This window comes from Miniopterus schreibersii (assembly GCF_964146895.1).
Source record: "Miniopterus schreibersii genome assembly, chromosome: 1".
Taxonomy (NCBI): Eukaryota; Metazoa; Chordata; class Mammalia; order Chiroptera; family Miniopteridae; genus Miniopterus; species Miniopterus schreibersii.
In genome coordinates, this window is record NC_138101.1 from 112,547,227 (window position 1) to 112,567,969 (window position 20,743).

The window sequence follows — 20,743 nt, forward strand, 5'->3', positions numbered from 1 at the left end:
CTTGCAGTGCTGGTTTCATGGTACTGAACTCCTTTAGCCTTCTTTTGTCTGGGAAGCTCTTTATTTCTCCATCTTTTTGAATGATAGCCTTGCTGGATAAAGCAATCTGGGTTGCAGGTTCTTGCTTTTTATAACTTTGAAAACTTCATGCCAATCTCTTCTGGCCCAAAGTCTTTCTGTTGAGAAATCTCCTGACAGCCTCATGGGGGTTCCTTGTAGGTCACTGATTGTTTCTCTTTTGTGGCTCTTAAGATTCTCTTTTTGTCCTTGACATTTTAATTATTGTGTGTCTTGGAGTGGGTCCCTTTGGGTTCCTCTTGTTTGGTACCCTCTGTGCTTCCTGAACTTGTGTGGCTTTCTGCCTCACCAGCGTAGGGAAGTTTTCTATCATTATTTCTTCCAACAGATTCTCTATCCCTTGCTTACTTTCCTCCCCCTCTGGTACCCCTATGATGTGGATAGTTTTGTTTCATGTTGTCCCAGAGTTCCCTTAAGCTATCCTCATGCTTTTTGCGTATTCTTTCTTTTTGCTGCTCTGAGTGGTTTTTTCTACCATACCTTCTAATTCGCTTATTTGATCCTCTGCTTCACTGACCCTGATTTTAATTCCTTCTAGCCTATTCTTGATGTCAGATATAGTATTACTTATTTCTGCCTGGTTCTTATTCATAGTATCTATGTCTTTTTTTTATGCTGATGTAGTTTTCACTATGTTCTTTGTATTTCCCATTAAGTTCCTGAATGGTCCCATTAAATGCCTTGTGGTTTTCACTAATTTCCGTAAGCATCTTTATAATCATTACTCTGAGCTCTTTTTCTGATAACTTGGTCACCTCCATCTCATCAAGGTCTTTTTCTACCACCAATTTTTCCTTTTCTTTAGTTTGTGGGTTCTTTTTCTCCCCATTTTAGTGTCTCTGTGTATATGTATATTAGATATATTTGCTTTCTCCCAGTCTTGTGGGGTGGGCTTTTATAGTGAATGTCCAGTGGGACCCAGAGGTGTGGTTCTCCTTACACTTCTGAGCTATATGCTCTAGTTGTTTTCCTTTAATGGGTTCTTTGTGCTCTCCTTTTGTGGTTGGGTCTAGATTGTTGTTCTCCCATTCCTGGGAGGACTCTCCTCTCAAGCTGGCTAATTGCAAGGTCCAGCCACAACCACGTTGTGTGAGCTGTTGTACAGGTGCTGACAGGGCAAAACAAAACACCACCAAACTGACAGGAAACAAATTGGAACTTACAAAATATCCTGAAAATCACAATGAAAACAAACCAGGAGAAAGTAGAATTAGGAAAGCAAAGTGAGAACTCAAATTCTAAGGACAAAGAGAAAGAGAGAAAAGGATATTATTGCTAATAGTAAAAATAAATAAGTAAATAAAATAAAAGGTAAAAAATAGAGAAGCTACTGGGAGATAAGAGGGGCAGAGAAAGGAAGAAGGGCGAGCAAAAATAAAAGGGTAGAGAGTAGGAATAGGAAAGTGGTTAAAGAAAAAAAAAGAGGACAGAGAATTAAAGGGGAAAGAAAAAGAAAAAAAATTTATGCCAATGGAACAAGAAGAGAGAGAAAGGTAAAGCAAGGGAAGGAAAAGAGGCCAGTAAGAGATATGGAAGAAAAAATAGAGAAAAACAATGAGCTTAATGATTATAATAATAATATCCCTGCAGTAAAGCAGAGAATATTAAGAAAATCTTGAGAATAGAACAATAAAAACAAAACAAAACAAAAGAACAAGCAAAGCAAGACAAAACAAAACAAATTAAAAATTACAAAATTTTTTTTAATTAAAAAAAAAAAATCAACGAAGTGAGGCTCTTCTGAACAGCTTATGTTGTCTCAGGCGTCCTGTTTTATATGCTGATTTCTGATCTGCTGGGAGGTACTTTTGTATCAGCCAATGTAAGGAGCTGTCTAGGTTTGGTTCCCAGTGTCCTTATGTAGCTTGTTGGTCTGAGGCTCTCTGTGGACCACCACCACCTTTCAGCTATTTTGCCTACCCCTTGTGGTTGCCTGGTCTTACTCCAGGGTCTTCCAAAGAGAGTCTTTAGGGTGCAGGCCAACTAGTATAGTTTGAGGTGTTGATTGGGCTCGTTACTTAGAGATTTCGCAGTCAGGCACTTACTGTGGGGACGTTAATCTCTGCTTCAAAGCCAACTTCTCAGTTTCTACCATGTCCTCCAATTCTAGTTCCCCATAAAATGGCCTACTGCAGGTCCAGATTGAGTTAGGTCTGTTTTCTTTTCTGTGTGGCAGTTTCAGCAGCCTAGGCTCAGTGGGAGTGATCAAAAGAGACTCCCTTGCACACATTTCCTGCCCAGCCCCCAGAAGGGGTTTTAAGCTTTTCCTCTGGCTTGCAAACAATAGTCCCTTAGAGTCTTATTCTTGTAATGGCCTCCTATGAGCTGTTCTTCCTTCCTGCATAGACCTGTGCCCAGTGGGGGGGTATCTGGGGCTTCAGTGAGCTGAACCAGCCCCTTTCGTGTTGGGGGTGGTACTCCTACCCTGTGGGAGATGTAGGCATGCTCTGCCCCTCCTTTCCCAGATCTGGTTAGCTGATCTGACAGGGTGCTCAGTTCAAACTCTCCACAATACAGACACAAATCCCAGCTTTCACTGGCCTGTCTTCCCAGTGTAAGCCAGGAAGGTGGATGCCATGAGGTGCTGACCAGTAATCAAAAACATAAAGTGAAAAACAGGCAGAAAACCTGCTTTGCAAGGATCTGGCTCCCTTGTGCCTTGGATCCAAGCAGGAGGGGTCACAAAGTGCACTCAAGCAGGTCTCCTGCACAGCTGATCTCAGTAAAGCTGGGGCAGCTCTGTGCACAATCCTGGCTCCCCTCAGAGCAGGTCAAAAATCTCCAGTTGACCCCACTGACAGCTGGTGGCGGGAGGACTCTCTTCCCCTTCCCCTCACCACACAGTTCAGATGCTTTCTGGGGTCTGCACAATGCCTTACAGGAAGGCAGAAGATCCCTTTAGGTTGCTCCTGGGTGCAGCCCTCTGGCCCCTTTCTATTCAAAGTTTTTCCTGCGGTCAGCGCCTGTGATGAATCTCTCATGCCTGTGCTGCCACCATTAGGTGCTAATGGCACCTTGTTTCACTGGGAAGGCACAGCCCCCTCCTCTCAGGCACACTGTTCCCCTGGGTCCCTCTGCCTGCCTCGCATGGGCTCTCCTTCCCTTCTCCACCACTCCGGGTGTGAGATCCCAGCTTTTGGATGCCTGTCCACACTCCCAAGGGGAGGGAGCTTTGCAGCCTCTAACCCTTGGGCATCACAGCTGAGCACTGGCTTTAGGGCAACTCCCCCTTTCTACGCCCCCCCCCCCCACCAGACTGGACGGTGTTTCTTCAGTGCTCCTTACTCAAAATATGTCCATCAGCTATATTTCTCTTGTTTTTCCAAGCTGGCTATGCAGTATTTTAACTGTAAATCCAGTCTGTGGCTAGAAGCAAGGGTGCTCTGCTTCTTGTTAGAGTGCTGCCATCTTGCTGACCTCAGTACTAGTCAGTAGGACCACTTTTAAATAGACATTTACATTTGTAAGTATTTTCCCTACTAAACACCATCAAAAATGTTTATATCAAACATTACCAAAAATCATCAAAATTTTATTTTTAGCTAAATAAGATTTACTTAGAGGACTTGTATCAATATAGTCTTAGTTGAAGTGAACTTTATATCTAGTAGCTTAATAAAATCTTAGGAAATTTTAAATACATTTTAAGTGAAAGTCGTTATTTACGGTCAGTTTCTCAGTTATAACAGGCAAATTTTATTGATCTTTTGCTCTTAATAAAGTATTATAATATGGATTCATGTTTAAGTTTCATAGTATATTGAATGTCTGTGGTATATTTTTAATGAAAGATATACATTATGCACCCATGCATAAGTGTATGCATATATAGTTGGAGGGGGCAGTAACTTTTTAAGAATCACTTTTTGCATTAAAAAAGTTCATGAGGAAAATCCAATTAGATGCCTAAAACTGTCCCTTGTGGATTTTTAAATCTACTTAATAAGTGACAATTTAAATTAAGGTGTAAATCATTACTATACAGCACTGACATGAACAAAAGATATCTGATATTATTATTTTTGAGCATCCATGACATTACCTTGATAGTCTAAAATGAATATAACATTGTTTATACCATCAATTTTCTTATAGCTACATGAAATAAAATAAATTTTACAACATATTTTTATGAATGTTTCTATGTGAAGTTCTTAGAGAAGACATAGCTTCTCTTATTTCAACTTTGTTCTAATTTTACAGGATTCAAGCCAAAACTCGAGAATTTAGAGAGCGACAAGCTCGGGAGCGTGACTATGCTGAAATTCAGGATTTTCATCGGACGTTTGGTTGTGATGATGAGTTGATGTACGGGGGAATTTCTTCCTATGAGGGTTCCATGGCTCTCAGTGCCAGACCCCAGAGCCCAAGAGAAGGACATGTGATGGATGCTTTGTACGCCCAAGTAAAGAAGTCGCGGAATTCCAAACCTTCACCAGTAGACAGGTAGGCTCCTGGAGCAATCAGGATATTGCTTCCAAATCAGTTTTGATACAGTTTTTGACAAGGGAATATGTTGTTCACCGGTCCCTAAACCAGGACTGCCTTTTATTAATGATCTTAAAAAAACCATTGTATCTAGAAATATTGAGTTTATACAAGTTGAAGCCTCATGGAAAGAGCAGCAGATGTTTTGATAACTTTTCTAATAATTCCAATATATTTCATCTTGTTCTTAAAATGGTTTTAGACCAGAAAACTAACCTTTAGTTTATACCTCAAATAAAAAGCAAATTTGAAATTATAGCTCTGCTACTTAAGCTATATTTCCCTTTAGTACTAGGAGAGCCTCGAGTTGTGGCAATTAAATAGATAGGGACTGACGTCATTTATTCTAATTGTGATTTATTCAGAAGGGCCATTTTTTTTTTTTGGTCACATGATTTTATATAATGAAAGAGTTAGTAAATGAAGTGTATAGTATAGCCAGTTTTCAGCTTGCCTGTTAATAGCCACAGACATAGGTCTGATTATGTATCAGTGTAGCACAAAGTAGTGCAATGCTGACTGTATGCTAATGGCTATATATTTATTTCAAATTTTAACTAAAACAGTTTAAACACAGATCGTTTCAACCCCTTCATTTATATATTCAAATACCATTTATATATTCAAACATCATATACAGTTTAGTTCACAAAGACAATAATACTCATTTCTTTTTGTTGAAACATATGCATATGTATGTTATTGTCTTAAATAATGTGCTAATCCTGTCATATCTTATAATGGCTTTATATCATCATTGCTCTAACAGGAAGCTGAGCTTTGAACAGGTTTCACTTAAAACTAGTAGTTTTTAAGCTTTAGCATGCATCAGAATTACCTGAAGTACTTCTTTACATACAGATTGATTAACCCTCCCCCAGATTTTGATACAGTAGGTCTGGAGTGGAGCCTCAGAATTTGTATTCCTAATAAATATTCCTGTAAGACCAGAGATGTACCACAATTATATCATCTATAGCACCCATGTGTTATTTGGCTGCTATATTTTGCAAGGAGTCTGTTTTAATTATTTACTGCCAGCTATTTTTAATAGAGGTTCGCAAAGGCAAAAGGTAACCTTGGGCAAACCCAGGAGAAAGCATTTTAAAGAATAGCGAAGGAGAAGCAGATCTTAAGGTAAAACTCTGGTCAGATATGTGTTCTGTTGTTTCCCCTTTTTTTTGCTTTTTGTTGGGTTTTAGGTTTCCTTTATTGTTTTGTGAAAATCTGATGTTTACTGTAATGAGTGATTAATATGTTAATATAGCAGGCTTATGGTTTATTTATTTTCCTTTTGTGTGATCACCTAGAAGGTTCATAGTACTTATCAACTAACACAGATGTGTCAGGATTCAAAGACCAAGTTATCATTAGTGACAGTGACATTTTCTTAAAAAAACTTCTTTCTGGGCTTTTGCTGCTTGTAGAAAGTCAAATAGCATCTGAAGGTCATGAATGTCCATTGAAAGTTGTTTTCTTGGGAGAAAGGTCAGCAGAAACCCTGGCATTGTCAGTTAGTAACTTTTGGAAAAACTAAAAGAAAATTAGTTAATGTGTTATTAATCATTGATAAGAACATTAATCATTTTTAGCACCTTCCACATCTAGTTTGAAAGTCTAAAAAGTAGTGGATATGCTTGTAGTAGTTGTTCTGAAAACTCAGAAGTCCCACCTGATGTGAGAGATGGTAGCCAGGAGGGGTCTTTCCAGATCCTGATGGCCAGAAACGGTTGCTTTAAACCCCAGTGTAAACCCTAGGACCTTACAAGAATCTAAATCTCTTCTGAAGGTTTGTGCAAAATTTCAAAACGGCTTGCCTGCTTAGAACCCTGTCTACTACTGGGCTCCAGCACCCACACTTGCATTTCGACTCTGCACCATGTTGACCTCACCCTGAAACTCAGCTTTCTCACTAATTTCCATCAAAAGCACACTCAGCAAAACATTCCAGAGGAGACTTTTGTCAGGGGAAAGCCATGGGAGTAAGTTGCAACAAGCATGGAAGACCTCACAACCGCATCATAGACACGGCAGTGTTCAGAAGCTGCCTCAGGCACAGCCTAGTATTTGGACTAGAGCATTTCTCTTCTTTGTAAAAAAAATTTATTTTATTTTTTCCATCACTATTTACTCCCCTATACCGTCTTCCACCTCCACCCCCCCACCCCCACAATAACCAACAGCATTTCTAAGACACAACTCAAGGGAGAGACATTTTTTTAATAGTATCTCCTTGTTTTTTAAAATATAGATAGATATATATATATACATATATATATTTTTTTAATTTTATTTTTGTTTAAAATATTACAGATGTCCCTTTTTCTCCCCAATGACCCGTCCCACCCCATCCCTTCCCCCTCCCCAATCCCTCTCCCCACCATTGTCCCTGTCCTTGGGTTGTGCATATATGCATATAAATTCCTTGGTTACTCCCTCCCCCTCCACCCACCCTCCCTCCTCCATCCCTATGACATTCCTCAGTCTCATCTATGCTTCCATGTCATTGAATCTATTCTCTTCCTCAGTTTATTAAGTTCTTTAGATTCCACTTATAAGCGAGATCATGTGATGTTTGTCTTTCTCTGCCTGTATTATTTCACTTAGCATAATATTCTCCAGGTCCATCCATACTGTCACAAAGGGCACAAGATTCTTTATAGCTGTATAGTATTCCATGGTGTAAATGTCCCACAGCTTTTTCATCCACTCATCTACTGATGGGCACTTGGGCTGTTTCCAGATCTTAGCTATTGTAAACTGTGCTGCTATGAACATCGGGGTACATATATTCTTCCTGATTAATGTTTCAGAATTCTTAGGATACATTCCTAGGAGTGGGATAACTGAGTCAAAAGGCAGCTCCATTTCTAATTTTTTGAGGAACCTCCATACTGTTTTCCATACTAGTTGCACCAGTCTGCATTCCCACCAGCAGTGTACCAGGGATTCCCCTTTCTCCACACCCTCGCCAGCACAAATCAGCCTTTGCTGATTTGTTGATGGTGGCCATTCTGACAGATGTGAAGTGATACCTCATTGTGGTTTTAATGTGCATCTCTCTGATGATTAACAACGTTGAGCATTTTCTCATGTGTCTCTTGGCCATCCGTATGTCCTCTTTGGAGAAGTGTCTATTCAAGTCCTTTGTCCATTTCTTAATTGGGTTGTTTGTCTTCCTCTTGCTGAGTACTATGAGTTCTTTGTACACTTTGGAAATTAGCCCCTTATCAGATACATCCTTGGCAAATATGTTTTCCCAGACCGTGGGGTTCCTTTGTATTTTGAGGCTAATTTCTTTGCTGTGCAGAAGCTTTTTAGTTTGATGAAGTCCCATATGTTTATTTTTTCCTTTGTTTATCTTGCCATAGGAGATGTATCATTGAAAGTTCCACTACGTGGGATGTCTGTGACTTTACTGCCTATGTTTTCTTCCAGGATTTTTATGGTTTCATGACTTATATTTAAGTCTTTTATCCATTTTGAGTTTATTTTTTTGTATGGTGAAAGTTGGTGGTTTAGTTTCATTTTTTGCATGTATCTGTCCAATTTCCCCAGCACCACTTATTGAAGAGACTGTCTTTACTCCATTGGATACTCTTGCCTCCTTTGTCAAATATTAACTGACCATAATGGCGTGGGTATATTTCCGGGGTCTCTGTTCTGTTCCATTGATCTATATGCCTGTTGTTGTACCAATACCAGGCCGTTTTGATTACAGTGGCTTTGTAATACAGTTTGAAGTCTGATAATGTGATCCCTCCCACTCTGTTCTTTTTTCTCAAGATGGCTGCAGCTATTGGGGGTCTTTTTTGGTTCCATGTAAATTTTCGAAATGTTTGTTCTAGGTCTGTGAAATATGCTGTTGGTATTTTCATTGAAATTGCATTGAATTTATAAATTGCTTTGGGTGGTATGGACATTTTAATGATATTAATTCTTCAAATCCATGAGCATGGTGTATTCTTCCACTTGTTTAAATCTTCCTCTATTTCTTTTTTCATTGTCACATAGTTTTCCAAGTACAGGTCTTTTACATCCTTGGTTAAGTTTATTCCTAGGTATCTTGCTTTTTTAGTTGCAATGGTAAATGGTATTGATTTTTCAGTTTTTCTCTGAAAGTTCATTGTTGGTGTATAAGAATGCCATTGATTTCCGGATGTTGATTTTCTATCCAGCTACCTTGCCAAATTCGTTTATCAAATCTAGTGGTACTTTGATGGAGTCTTTAGGGTTTTCTATGTACAATATCATGTCATCTGCAAATAATGACAGTTTTACTTGCTCCTTTCCAATTTGGATACCTTTTATGTTTTCTTCCTGTCTGATGGCTATAGCGAGGACTTCTGCTACTATGTTGAATAAGAGTAGTGAAAGTATACATCCCTGTCTTGTTCCTGTTTTTAATGGAAATGGTTTTAGTTTTTGCCCATTGAGTATAATGTTGGCTGTAGATCTGTTATATATGGCCTTTATTTTGTTGAGGTATGATTCCTCTATTCCCACTTTGCTGAGAGTTTTTATCAGAAATGGATGCTGGATTTTGTTGAATGCTTTTTCTGTGTCTATCAATATGATCATATGATTTTTGGCCTTCATTTTGTTTATGTGATATATCACATTTATTGATTTGCGGATGTTGTACCAGCCTTGCATCCCCGGAATAAATTCCACTTGATCATGATGTATGATCTTTTTAATGTATTGCTGGATCCAGTTTGCTAGTATTTTAGTGTGGATTTTAGCATCTATGTTTATCAGGGATATTGTCCTGTAATTTTCTTTCTTTGTACTGTCTTTATCTGCTTTTGGAATTAGGATGATGCTGGCCTCATAAAAAGAGTTGGGGAGTTTTCCCTCCTTTGAATTTTCTGGAATAGTTTGAATCGAATAGGTGTTAATTCTTCTTTGAATGTTTGGTAGAACTTGCCTGTAAATCCATCTGGTCCAGGACTTTTGTTTGCTAGAAGCTTTTTGATTACTGCTTCAATTTCATTAGTTGTTATTGGCCTATTCAGGTTTTCTGCCTCTTCTTGATTCAGCTTTGGAAGGTTGTATGCCTCTAGGAATTTGCCCATTTCCCCCATGTTGTCTAATTTGTTGGCATATAGTTGCTCATAATATTTTCTTACAATCCTTTGTATTTCTGTTGGGTCAGTTGTTATATCGCCTCTTTCATTTCTGATTTTATTTATTTGGGTCCTCTCTCTTTGTTTCTTAGTGAGTCTGGCTAAAGGTGCATCAATCTTATTTACCTTTTCAAAGAACCAGCTCTTGGTTTCATTGATTTTTTTGTATTGTTTTTTTAGTCTCTATGTCATTAATCTCTGCTCTGATTTTTATTATTTCCTTCCTTCTACTTCGTCAGGGCTTCTCTTGCTTTTCTCGTTCTAGTACTTTTGGTTGTTGTGTTAGATGGTTCATTACATTTTTTTCTTGTTTCTTGAGATAGGCCTGTAATGCTATGAATTTTCCTCTCAGGACTGCTTTCGCCGTGTCCCACTGATTTGGGGTTGTTGTCTGTTCATTTTCGTTACTTTGCAGGAAGTGTTTTTTTTCTTCCTTGATCTCATTGGTAACCCATTCATTGTTTAAAAACATGCTATTTAGCCTCCATGTGTTTGAATATTTTTGAGTTTTTTTATAGTGGTTGATTTCCAGTTTCATGGCATTGTGATTTGAGAAGATGCTTGATATGATTTCCGTCTTCTTATATTGTTAGAGACTTTTCTTGTGCCCTAACATGTGGTCTATTTTTGAGAATGTTCCATGTGCACTTGAGAAGAATGTGTATTCTGCTGCTTTGGAGTGAAATGTTCTGTAAATATCAATGAAATCCAATAGGTGTAGTGATTCATTTAAGGTCTGCTTTTCCCTGTTGATTTTTTGTCTTGATGATCTGTCCAATGCTGTCAGTGGTTTGTTAAAGTCACCCACTATGATTGTGTTGCTGTCAATCTCCCCTTTAAAGTCCCCCAAGAAATTTTTTATAATATTTAGGTGCTCCTGTATTGGGTGCATAAATGTTTATAAGGGTTATTTCCTCCTGTTGGATTGATCCCTTTAGTAATATGTAGTGACCATCTTTGTCTCTTGTTACGGTCTTTATTTTGAAGTCTTTTTTGTCAGAAATAAGAATTGCTACTCCAGCTTTCTTTTCCTTTCCATTTGCATGGAATATTTTACTCAATCCCTTCATTTTTAGCCTTTGTGAGTCTTTTGCTCTCACGTGGGTCTCTTGTAGACAGCATATATTTGGGTCCTGTTTTCTTATCCATTCAGCTACCCTTTGTCTTTTGATTGGACCATTTATTCCATTTTCATTTACGGTTACTATTGATATCAGTTTATTTAATGCCATTTTTCCCCTTTATGCTGATGTACCTTTCTCTCACTATTCCTTCTTTTTCTTAAAGCAGTCCTTTTAGCATTTCTTGCAATGCTGGTTTAGTGGAAATGAACTCCTTTAGCCTTTTTTTGTCTGGGAAGCTTTTTATTTCACCTTCAATTTTAAATGATAGCCTTGCTGGATAAAGCAATCTTGGTTGCATGTTCTTGCTTTTCATTAGTTGTAGAACTTCATGCCACTTCCTTCTGGCCTGAAGAGTCTCTGTTATGAATTCAGCTGTCAGCCTTATGGGAGTTCCCTTCTAGGTCACTGCTTGTCTCTCTCTTGCAGCCCTTAATATTTTCTCTTTGTCCTTGACATTTGCCATTTTAATTATGATGTTTCTTGGAGTGGGTCTCTTTGGGTCCCTCTTGTTTGAAACCCTCTGTGCTTCTTGAACTTGTGTGGCTTTCTCCTTCGCCAGCCTAGGGAAGTTTTCTATCATTATATCCTCCACCAAGTTCCCTGTCTCTGCTCTCTTTCCTCCCCCTCTGGCACTCCTATAATGGGAATGTTATTTCTCTTGTTGTCCCAAAGCTCCCTTAGGCTGTCCTCATGCTTTTTAACTGTTTTTTCTTTTTGTTGCTCTGATTGTGTGATTTGTTTTACCTTGTCTTCTAAGTCACTTATTCTATCCTCTGCTTCACTGAGCCTGCCTTAAATCCTTCCAGTGCATTCTTGATATCAGATACAGCATTCTTTATCTCTAAGTTTCATTTATGGTATGTATCTCTTTTTTCATGTTTTCACTAAGGCTCTCTATCTTATCATCTATAGTCTTCTCAAGTTCCTTGAACATCTTCATCATCCATACTCTGAACTCCATTTCTGATAACTTGCTTAACTCCATCTCATCAAAGTCTTTTTCTGGCGATGTTTCCTTTTTTTAATTTGGGGGTTGTTTCTTTGTCTCCCCATTTTGGTAGGTTGTAGTGTTTTTATCTGTATATTAGATATATTTGCGGTCTCCCAGTATTGTGGGATTGGATTTTGTCTTGTGGGTCCAGTGGAGCCTAGAGGTGTGTTTTCCTTATACTTCTGAGCTCTTTGCTCTATGTGTGTCCCTCTTGTCGGTGTTCCTTTTGTGGTTCCTTTATGTTCTCCTGTTGTGGTTGGGTCTATATTGTCGTTGATCAGTCCTTGGGAGGACCCTCCTCTCAGGTTGGCTAACTGTGTCTCAGCCCCAGCCTCGACGTGTAAGCTGTTGTCCGGGTGCTGGCAAGGCAGGACAATACACAACTAAACTTCCAGGAAACAAGAGGTATCTTACAAAACATCTTGACAGTCACAATGAAAACAACCCATATGAAAATAGAACTGGGAGAGTGAAGGGAGAACACACACACACACACGAAAAAAAATGCTTAAAAAAAAAAAAGAGAGAAAGAAAAGTAATGCTTAGAGAGAGAGAGAGATGTTGTTAATACTGGTGAAAATTTACAAAACAATAATAAACTAAAATGTAAAAAATAGAGAAGCTACTGGGAGATAACAGAAGCAGAGAAAAGATTCTGAAAGAAAGGCCAGCCAAAAATTAAGGGAGAGAATTGGAATAGGATAGTAGTTGAAAATGAGAAAACAAAAATACAATAAAGAGAACAAGAGAAACTAACAATTGAACAAAAAGGCAAGAAGACAGAAGGGAGGATAACGAAAGAATGAAAGAAAAGTAGAAAAGAAAAAGAAAAAGGAAAAAAAGTTATGCCAATGGATTGAGAGGGGAGAGAGATAAAGCCCAGACAGGGAGGGCGTCTGTTAAGAGATTTGGGGGAAACTATAGAGGAAAGCAGTAAACTTGGTTATAATGATAAAGTTTCAGTTGTTAAGCGGGGATATCAAGAAAGTCTTGATAAAAGCAAGGATAAAACAAAACAAAGCAGATAACCAAAATAAAACTAAAAACAAGCTAAGCAAGACAAAATTCTTTTATAAAAAAGAGGGGGGGAAAATTTAGTTAAAAAAATGTTAAAAAAAAATTTTTTTTTTAATTATAAAATTTAAAAAAGAAGAAGAAACAAATTTTGTCCCCTTTCTCTTCTTCCTAAGGAAAAAAGAGAAAAAATAAACCCACAAACAAAAAACAAAAAAACTAAAAAACCCAAAACCAAACCAAACAAACGAAGAAAAAAAAGTAGTCAATCAGGTGAGTTTCTTCTGGGCAACTTATGTTGTCTGAGGGTCACTGTTTTGTGTGCTGATTTCTGTTCTCCTGGGAGCTCCTTGTGTATCAGCCAGTGTGAGGAGCCGTCTAGGTTTGGCTCTGGTGTCCTTAGGTAGATGGTTGATCTGAGGCTCTCCGTGGACCACCTCTTCTTGTCAGCTATTTTGCAACCTTGTAGTTGCCTGGTCTTACTCCAGAGTCTTCTGTAGAGTTTCTAGGGTGCAGGGTGGCTAGTGTATCCCAGGGTGTTACTCTCCTTAGAAGTGTTGCTGTCAGGCACTCTGCGGGGGTTAGTCTCTGCTCCACCGCCAGCTCCTCAGTCCCTACCCTGTCCTCTGATTCTAGTTCCCCAGGCTCTGTCCTGCTGCAGATTCAGATTGATTTCAGCCTGTTGCCTTTTCTGTATGAGCCGTTTCGCAGCCTGGGCTCAGAGGGTTCAATTGAAAACACATTCTGGTGAGCCCTTTACATGTCCAGCCCCCAGCAGGGGTTTTCAGCATTTCCTCCAGTTCCCAAACAACATTCCCTGAGAGTCTTATTCCTGTATTGCCCTCCTGTGAGCTGCTCTCCCTTCCCCCTCAGGACTGTGCCCTGCGGGTGTGTCTGGGGCCTCATTGAGCGGGACCCGCCCCTTTCCTGTTGGGGGCAATGCTCTTGGCTGCAGGAGAGGCCGGCCGGCTCCGCCCCTCCCAGCTCAGCTCTGGTTGGCTGGTCGCACCAGGCCTGCCCCTCAGACCCTATACTCAGTGCAGACCCCAACCCCAGCCTCAGGTGGTCTGTCTGTGCAGTGCAGGATGGGAAGGTGGGAACCACTTCCGCAATCAAACTTCCAAACGCACAAAGCAACACACAGTCAGAAAGTCAGCCCTGCAAGGTCCTGCTGCCTGCATACCAAGGCACCCAGCGAGAGGGGACCTAAAGTCAGCTCCATGCAGCTCCGCACACTGCTGGTCTGAGCAAAGCTGGAGCGGCTTCACGCGCCACCATGGTGCCCCTCAGGGCTGGTAACAGATCCCAGCCTCTGGGCACCAGGAGCTCAGGGCGGGGAGGGCTCCTCCCCTCCCCCACGCCACACAGATTCAGTGCTTTCTGGGGCTCAACACGCTGCCCCACAGGGAGGGAGAGGGTCCCCGTGTGCGGCTGCTCAGCGCAGTCCTCTGGTCCCTTACCACTCGGGTGCCACACACCTTGGGACAGGCTTCGCTATGGTTGGCACTGGGAGCACTAGACGCCGGAGCACTAGAAGCTGGTCGCAGCCGCCATTAGAGGCTTTGTTTCCTTGCGGACTCACCGCTTCCCTGGGTCCCTCTGCCCTGTGCGCTCCTTCCCCTCTCATTGCTCCGGGTGTGGGATCCCCGCTTTTGGATGCCATCTGCACTCCCGAGGGGAGGGAGCTTTGCAGCCTCCAAGCCTCGGGGCTCGGGGCCCAGCACAGGCTTCAGGGGGACTCCCCCTTCCTGCGCCCCCCTCTCTTACCGGACTCCGTGATGTGTCTTCAATGCTCCCCACTTGCACTCTGTCCACTCAGGTGTGTTTCTCTGGTTTTTTTAAGCTGGTTACGTAGGATTTTAGGAGTAAATCGAGTCCATGGCTGGGAGCCCGGGCGCTGCTGCTTCTCACAGGGCCGCCATCTTCCTTCTGACCCTAAGTATATTTTTTGTTGCCCAGCCGGGTGTGGCTCAGCGGTTGAGCGTCAACCTGGGATCCAGGCGATTGGGGTTTGATTCCAGTTCCGGGCACATGCCTGGGCTGTGGCCTCAATCAATGACTCTCTCATCATTGATGTTTCTGTCTCTCCCTTTCCCTCTCCTTTCCTCTCTCTGAAATCAATAAAGTTTTATTTAAAAATATATATATTTTATTGATTTTCAGAGAGAGAAGAAGGGAGAGGGAGAGATAGAAACATTGATTTGAGGGAGAAACATTGATCAGCTGCCTCCTGCACGCCCCCGCTGGAGATGGAGCCTGCAACCCAGGCATGTGCCCATGCCAGGAATCAAACCGTGATCTCTTGGATCCTAGGTCGATGCTAACCCACTAAGCCACACTGGCCGGGCATATATATATATTTTTTTAAGAAAAGGCCTCAGAGACATGTACGTTTGGGTTTTTTTGTTTGTTTGCTTTTGCCGAGAGTAAGATACCCGTTAAACGGTGATGTTACTAATCCAGAAAGTTGGGATTTGGCACACCGTCACTTACTGGGAACTGATTATGAATCTTACTTAGAAATAATGGCATCACCTCTGTTGTCTCTTTCTGTCATAGGGAAAACTATAGAAAAGTGTTTCTTACACTCGAGTAGTGTAGAGACTCTTTTAAAAGGAAAGACAGTCTCTTATTACTACAGTATTGAATTAAATTGTTTTGATTATGTTACTTAAATGTATAAAAATAAAATAGGGCTAAACTCTTTCTGTTTACAGCCATTATACACCTATAAAACCAAACATCTTTACAAATTAAATACAAACAAAGCAGAAAAACCATTACATTCAAATGAACAACATTAATTTAATGTGATCAATAATGTGTGTGTTTTTTTAATCTAAACTCTTGCACAAATCATGGATATGGTGGCTGCTGTGTGGCAGGTTCCTTTGATATTGTTTGCCTGAATCCACAAGCCAGGGCCTGACTCAGTTCACCCTCTACTTTTCTCAGGTCTCTGCAGTTCTTTTGCAGGTCTGTATGTGGTGATCTTGGCCTGTATATGCCTCATTAATGCATCATTTATGCAGTAAGTCCAGCTTGCTTTTATTTTCATTAATAAACATAGAAGTGAATAGACAGTGAAAGTAGTATTTCTTGGTGCCTTCATATTTGTACACTCAAATTCAGACAGTGAAATAACACACTTATAAGATGATCTAGAATGCTTCTGTTAACTCTTTAAAGAATAATCATGCAAAGGGAAACATAAAACTTGGTGTTCCTCAGAGAGTATATCCTGTTTGAAGAATGTACATGATAAAGAAATTCCTGTCAACTCACTAAATTGCACCCAAATTCGCATTTAGTGTCCGATGAACTTTATTATTCAAATTTTTGGATTTCATGGGAGTATAGGCAGTCAGTTGACAATCTGAAGCATAGCCTGCATTTGTTCTGGGATTTTCCTTGTTCAGCGAGAAAGCAGTATTATGAATTTTATTTTTTTTAAATATATCTTTATTGATTTCAGGGAGAGGAAAGGAGAGGGAGAGAGAGAGATAGAAACATAAATGATGAGAGAGTCATTGATCAGCTGCAGCCCGCAACCCGGGCATGTGCCCTGACCGGAAATGAAACCCTGATATCCTGGATCCTAGGTCGACGCTTAACCGCTGAGCCACGTCCGGCCGGGCAGTATTCTGAATTTTATTGCTTAGTTATTTTGGTGGATCTTATAGTCAGAAATATGGATCTGGTAGCCCCACATGGAAATAGCCAGGGATAATATATTAAATGCTCCAAATTTACTGTTGAAATAGGACACTTTCTTGATTTCATATATTATTTATAAAATGATTTTTATAGGATAGCTTCATACTATGTCTAGAAATATTTCCATGCTTTTTTAATCTGATTGACTCATGAACTATTATTACCTGACTGTATGCTTTGTTCACAGTTTCTTTGTCACTGGTATTTATTCATTCCCTTGATAACATTTTGATTTTTCCAAGAGAAGCTCATCCTGCTCTTCTGTTGTATCTAAATAACAAGGCTCAGACTCATAAAAATGTTGGTGTACTTCTTCTTTATCTTACTTATAACCAGAATCTTCAAATATTTAGCTATTGTAAATAATGCATAATTCTATATTTCTTTGGCAAAAGTCCATTTCCTATTTGGTGGTTGTATCTTCAGCTGGCGAAAACAGAGTCTGATAACAGTGCTCTCTGTGTTCCCACCTTTCTCCTCCACTGTGGAAGATGCTTCTAGTTGCCTACCTAATACCTGTTGTCTCTTCTTCCTTACTTAATAGAACTCTAATTTTGTTCAAGCTGGCAATATGCCCAGCTAAAATTTTCAATATCTGAGGCTCCCCTATAGTAAAAGGTGACCACGTGACTAATGAGTAAGAAATGGGTCCAGGCCCGGCCGGGAGTGGCTCAGCGGCTGAGCGTCGACCTGGGATCCAGCGATTGGGGTTCGATTCCCGGTCAGGGCGCATGCCCAGGTTGTGGGCTCGATCAATGACTCTCTCATCATTGATGTTTCTATCTCTCTCTCTCCCTCTCCTTTCCTCTTTCTGAAATCAATAAAGATATATTTAAAAAAAAAAAAAAAGAAATGGGTCCAGGATGGGACTTTCGACAAAGCTAGTTTTTTTTCTGATTAAAGTGGATCTGACTCAGCTTTTTTTCTTTGCCATTTTTCCTGCTCCCTTCCTGGAACTTTGATGGGTGCTCCAAGGTGGGGTTCATCTAACAACCCTGAGGATGAGGGCCACGTGGAGCGAGAGAGAAACAGCCTGGTCCCTTGAGCAGCTATTCCAGTCCTGGCCTGCCTAGCCCCTATTCCTCATTATTTGTGGAACTGAGCCCCTTATTTTTTTAAAAGTATGTTTTTATTGATTTCAGAGAGAAGAGGGAAGAGGGAGAGAGAGACAGAAACATCAATGAGAGAAACATCAATTGGCTGCCTCCTGCACGCCCCCAACTGGGGATTAAACCTGCAACCTGGGCAGGTGTCCTGACTGGGAATTGAACCAGCGACCTGATGGTGCATGGGACGACGCTCAGCCAACTGAGCCACACTGTCCAGACATGAGCCCTTTACTTTTTATTTATTTGTTAATGTTTTTATTGATTTCAGAGAAAGGAAGGGAGAGGGAGAGAGAAAGAGAGAGAGAGATAGAAACATCAGTGATGAGTCATTGGCCCCCTACTGGGGATGGAGCCCGCAACCTGGTCATGTGCCCTGACCAGAATCAAACCATGATCTCCTGGATCCTAGGTAGATGCTCAATCACTGAGCCATGCCTGCTGGACAAGCCCCTTACTTTTTAATTCACCCTCCATCAGCTTTCTGTGTCATGCAGCCAATACCAATCTGAGTGCAGTGAATCATGCACACAGGAGCTCCAAGGGAATCATCGTTTTTAAATCAAAAATTGTCTACATATTGGAGAACTATGCTCTGGTCAAAACTTTTCCACAGTATTTTGTAAAATTAAGTAATGGGCGAAATTCTCCACTATTGCGCAATTAGCTCTTCTTCCTTTCATTTTGTTTAGCTTTTACTTAAAAATGTTTGCTAGCATAGATCCTTAACTCTGATGTACTACTGTCTGCAGGCATCTCCTCCCGCTAGCAACAATTCTGCTCTGAAGTAGGAGGCAGCTAACTGATGTACAAGAGCATAAACTGTGGCGTCACACTGCCTGAACTTGATTCTGGGCTTTTCCACCATCAGCTGTGTGAACTCTATGCTTTATTTTCTTCAACTGCAAAATGGAGATGATAATGGTACTGACCTCATGAGCTTAGGGAGGACTGAGTCTGCTAGTACACAGAAGGCATTTAGCATGGCACCTTGTCTGCAGTAAGCACTATTAAGGTGTTTGATGTTGCTATTGTTGGTTAGGAAATGGGCATTTGCTCTCAGTAAAGCACAGCACCCTCACCTGGATGCAGAAATAAGCAAGGAATGAAATAGAAACAAATAAAAATAGGTTTTATTCCTTATACTTAAAAGTTTGGGGATGCAATTCTGCCGATACCTCTTCAGTCATTAAAATAGCTTGATCTCTAAGTATTCTCCACAAATCACATCATATCATTAACAGTTTCTCTTTAAATTAGCACTTACTGAGCTTAGTAGAACACATTCCATGTTGCCTCTACAGTATGAACACTTGGAATAAAAGTGCTGCAAATGACTTATCTGGGAGTGAGTAGGGGGACAGTGGTGTAAAAATGTGATCTCAATCAATTTCCATCTGTCCTTTGACAATTTTGACAATTTGAAAGTCTCTATTTTGTACTTTCATGGAATTCTTTGAAGTTCTTCATGTTCTACTTTCATGGAATCTTGCTGATTCCACGTTTGTAATGCTCCATGGAGATAGGGAGGCTTAAACTTCTCAAACCTTGTCTAAAATGTAGACATTTCTATTTATATCATTATCTCTGGGTAGGGCAGGCAGGCAGGACTATTGGCCTTTTAAAAAATTAAATATATTGGGGTAACATTGGTTAATGATATTATATAACATATAAATTTCTGGTGTACAACTTTATAACACAGCATCTGTCTACTCGATTGTGTCTCCCACCATATATTTGACACCCTTTACCTTCTTCCCCCTATCCTCACCCCCTGGTAACCACCATTCTGTTGTCTGTGTCTGTGAGTTTGTTCATTTGTTGCTTTTTGTTTTATATCCTGCATGAATGAAATCATTACGTTCTTGTCTTTTTCTGACTTATTTCACTCAGCATGATACTCTCAAGACCCATTCATGTTGTCACAAACGTCAGTATTTCATCTTTTTTGGCTGAGTAGTATTCCATTGTATGTATGTACCACACTTTACCCAGTCATCCATCAAAGGACACTTAGGTTGTTGTCATGCTTTGAGTATTGTGAATAATGCTGCAATGAACATAGGGATACATATTATCTTTATGAATGTGTTTTCAAATTTTCTGTTTAGATATCCAGAAGAAGGGTTGCTGGGTCATATGCTCTCTCTATTTCTGATTTTTGTGAGGAACTTCTGCACTGTTTTCCATAGTGGCTGCACTACTTTACATTCCTGCCAGCAGTGTGTTAGGGTTCCCTTTTCTCCACATCCTCCCCATTACTTATTTCTTGTTTTATTGATAATAGCCATTGTAACAGGTGTTAGGTGGTATCTTATTTAAGTTTTGACTAGCATTTCCCTTAGAACTAGTGATGTTAAGCATCTTTTCATTTATTTGCTGTCTGTCTATATGTCTTCCTTGGAAAAGTGTTTATTCAGATCCTCTCTCCATTTTTTAAATTGATTGTTTGGGATTTTTTGTTGTTGAGTTATATTAGTTCTTTATATATTCTGGATATTAGCCCCTTATAAGAGGTATTGTTTTAAAATATATTTTCCTATTCAGTTGGTTGCTTGTTTTGTAATCCTCACAAAGGATGTGCTTCCCTTGATTTTAGAGAGAGAAAGAAAAAAACATCAATTGGTTGCCTCCTAAACATGCCCACACTGGGAATCAAACCTACAACCTGGCTATGCGCCCTGACTTGGAATCCAACCCACGACTTTTCAGTGCATGGGACAATGCTCCAACCAACTGAGCCATACCAGCCAGTGCTGCTTTTTTGTTTTGTTGATGTTTCTTTTGTTGTGCAGAAGCTTTTTCGTTTGATGTAGTCCCATTCACTTATTTTTCTTTTACTTCTGTTACCTTTTTGGGGTCAACTTCACAAAAACCCTCTGAGGCCAATGTCCATAAGTTTAGTGCCTATGTTTTCTTTTATATATTTTATTGTTTCAGGTCTTATATTCAAGTCTTTAATCCATTTTGAGTTAATTTTTGTGTATGGTGTCAGATAGTAGTCTAGTTTTATTCTTTTGTATGTGGTTTTTCAGTTTTCACAACATTGTTTATTGAAGAGGCTTTCCTTTCTCTGTTATGTGTTTTGGCTCC

General features: G+C 40.1%; 1 protein-coding gene across 8 annotated transcripts in view; it reads left to right on the plus strand.

Annotated features, from left to right (window-relative positions):
- The window catches only part of PARD3 (par-3 family cell polarity regulator), a 725,159-nt gene that overhangs the window by 553,311 nt on the left and 151,105 nt on the right, over nucleotides 1-20,743 (plus strand). For all 8 annotated transcript variants that reach the window (XR_013998161.1, XM_081128409.1, XM_081128408.1 and 5 more), the window contains one exon: nucleotides 4,282-4,524. Coding sequence is in view for 7 of the 8 variants with exons in the window: in XM_081128409.1 (XP_080984535.1) it covers nucleotides 4,282-4,524 (243 nt within the window). In the remaining variant the exon portion in view is untranslated. Of the gene's footprint in view, nucleotides 1-4,281; nucleotides 4,525-20,743 lie in introns of those variants that run through there.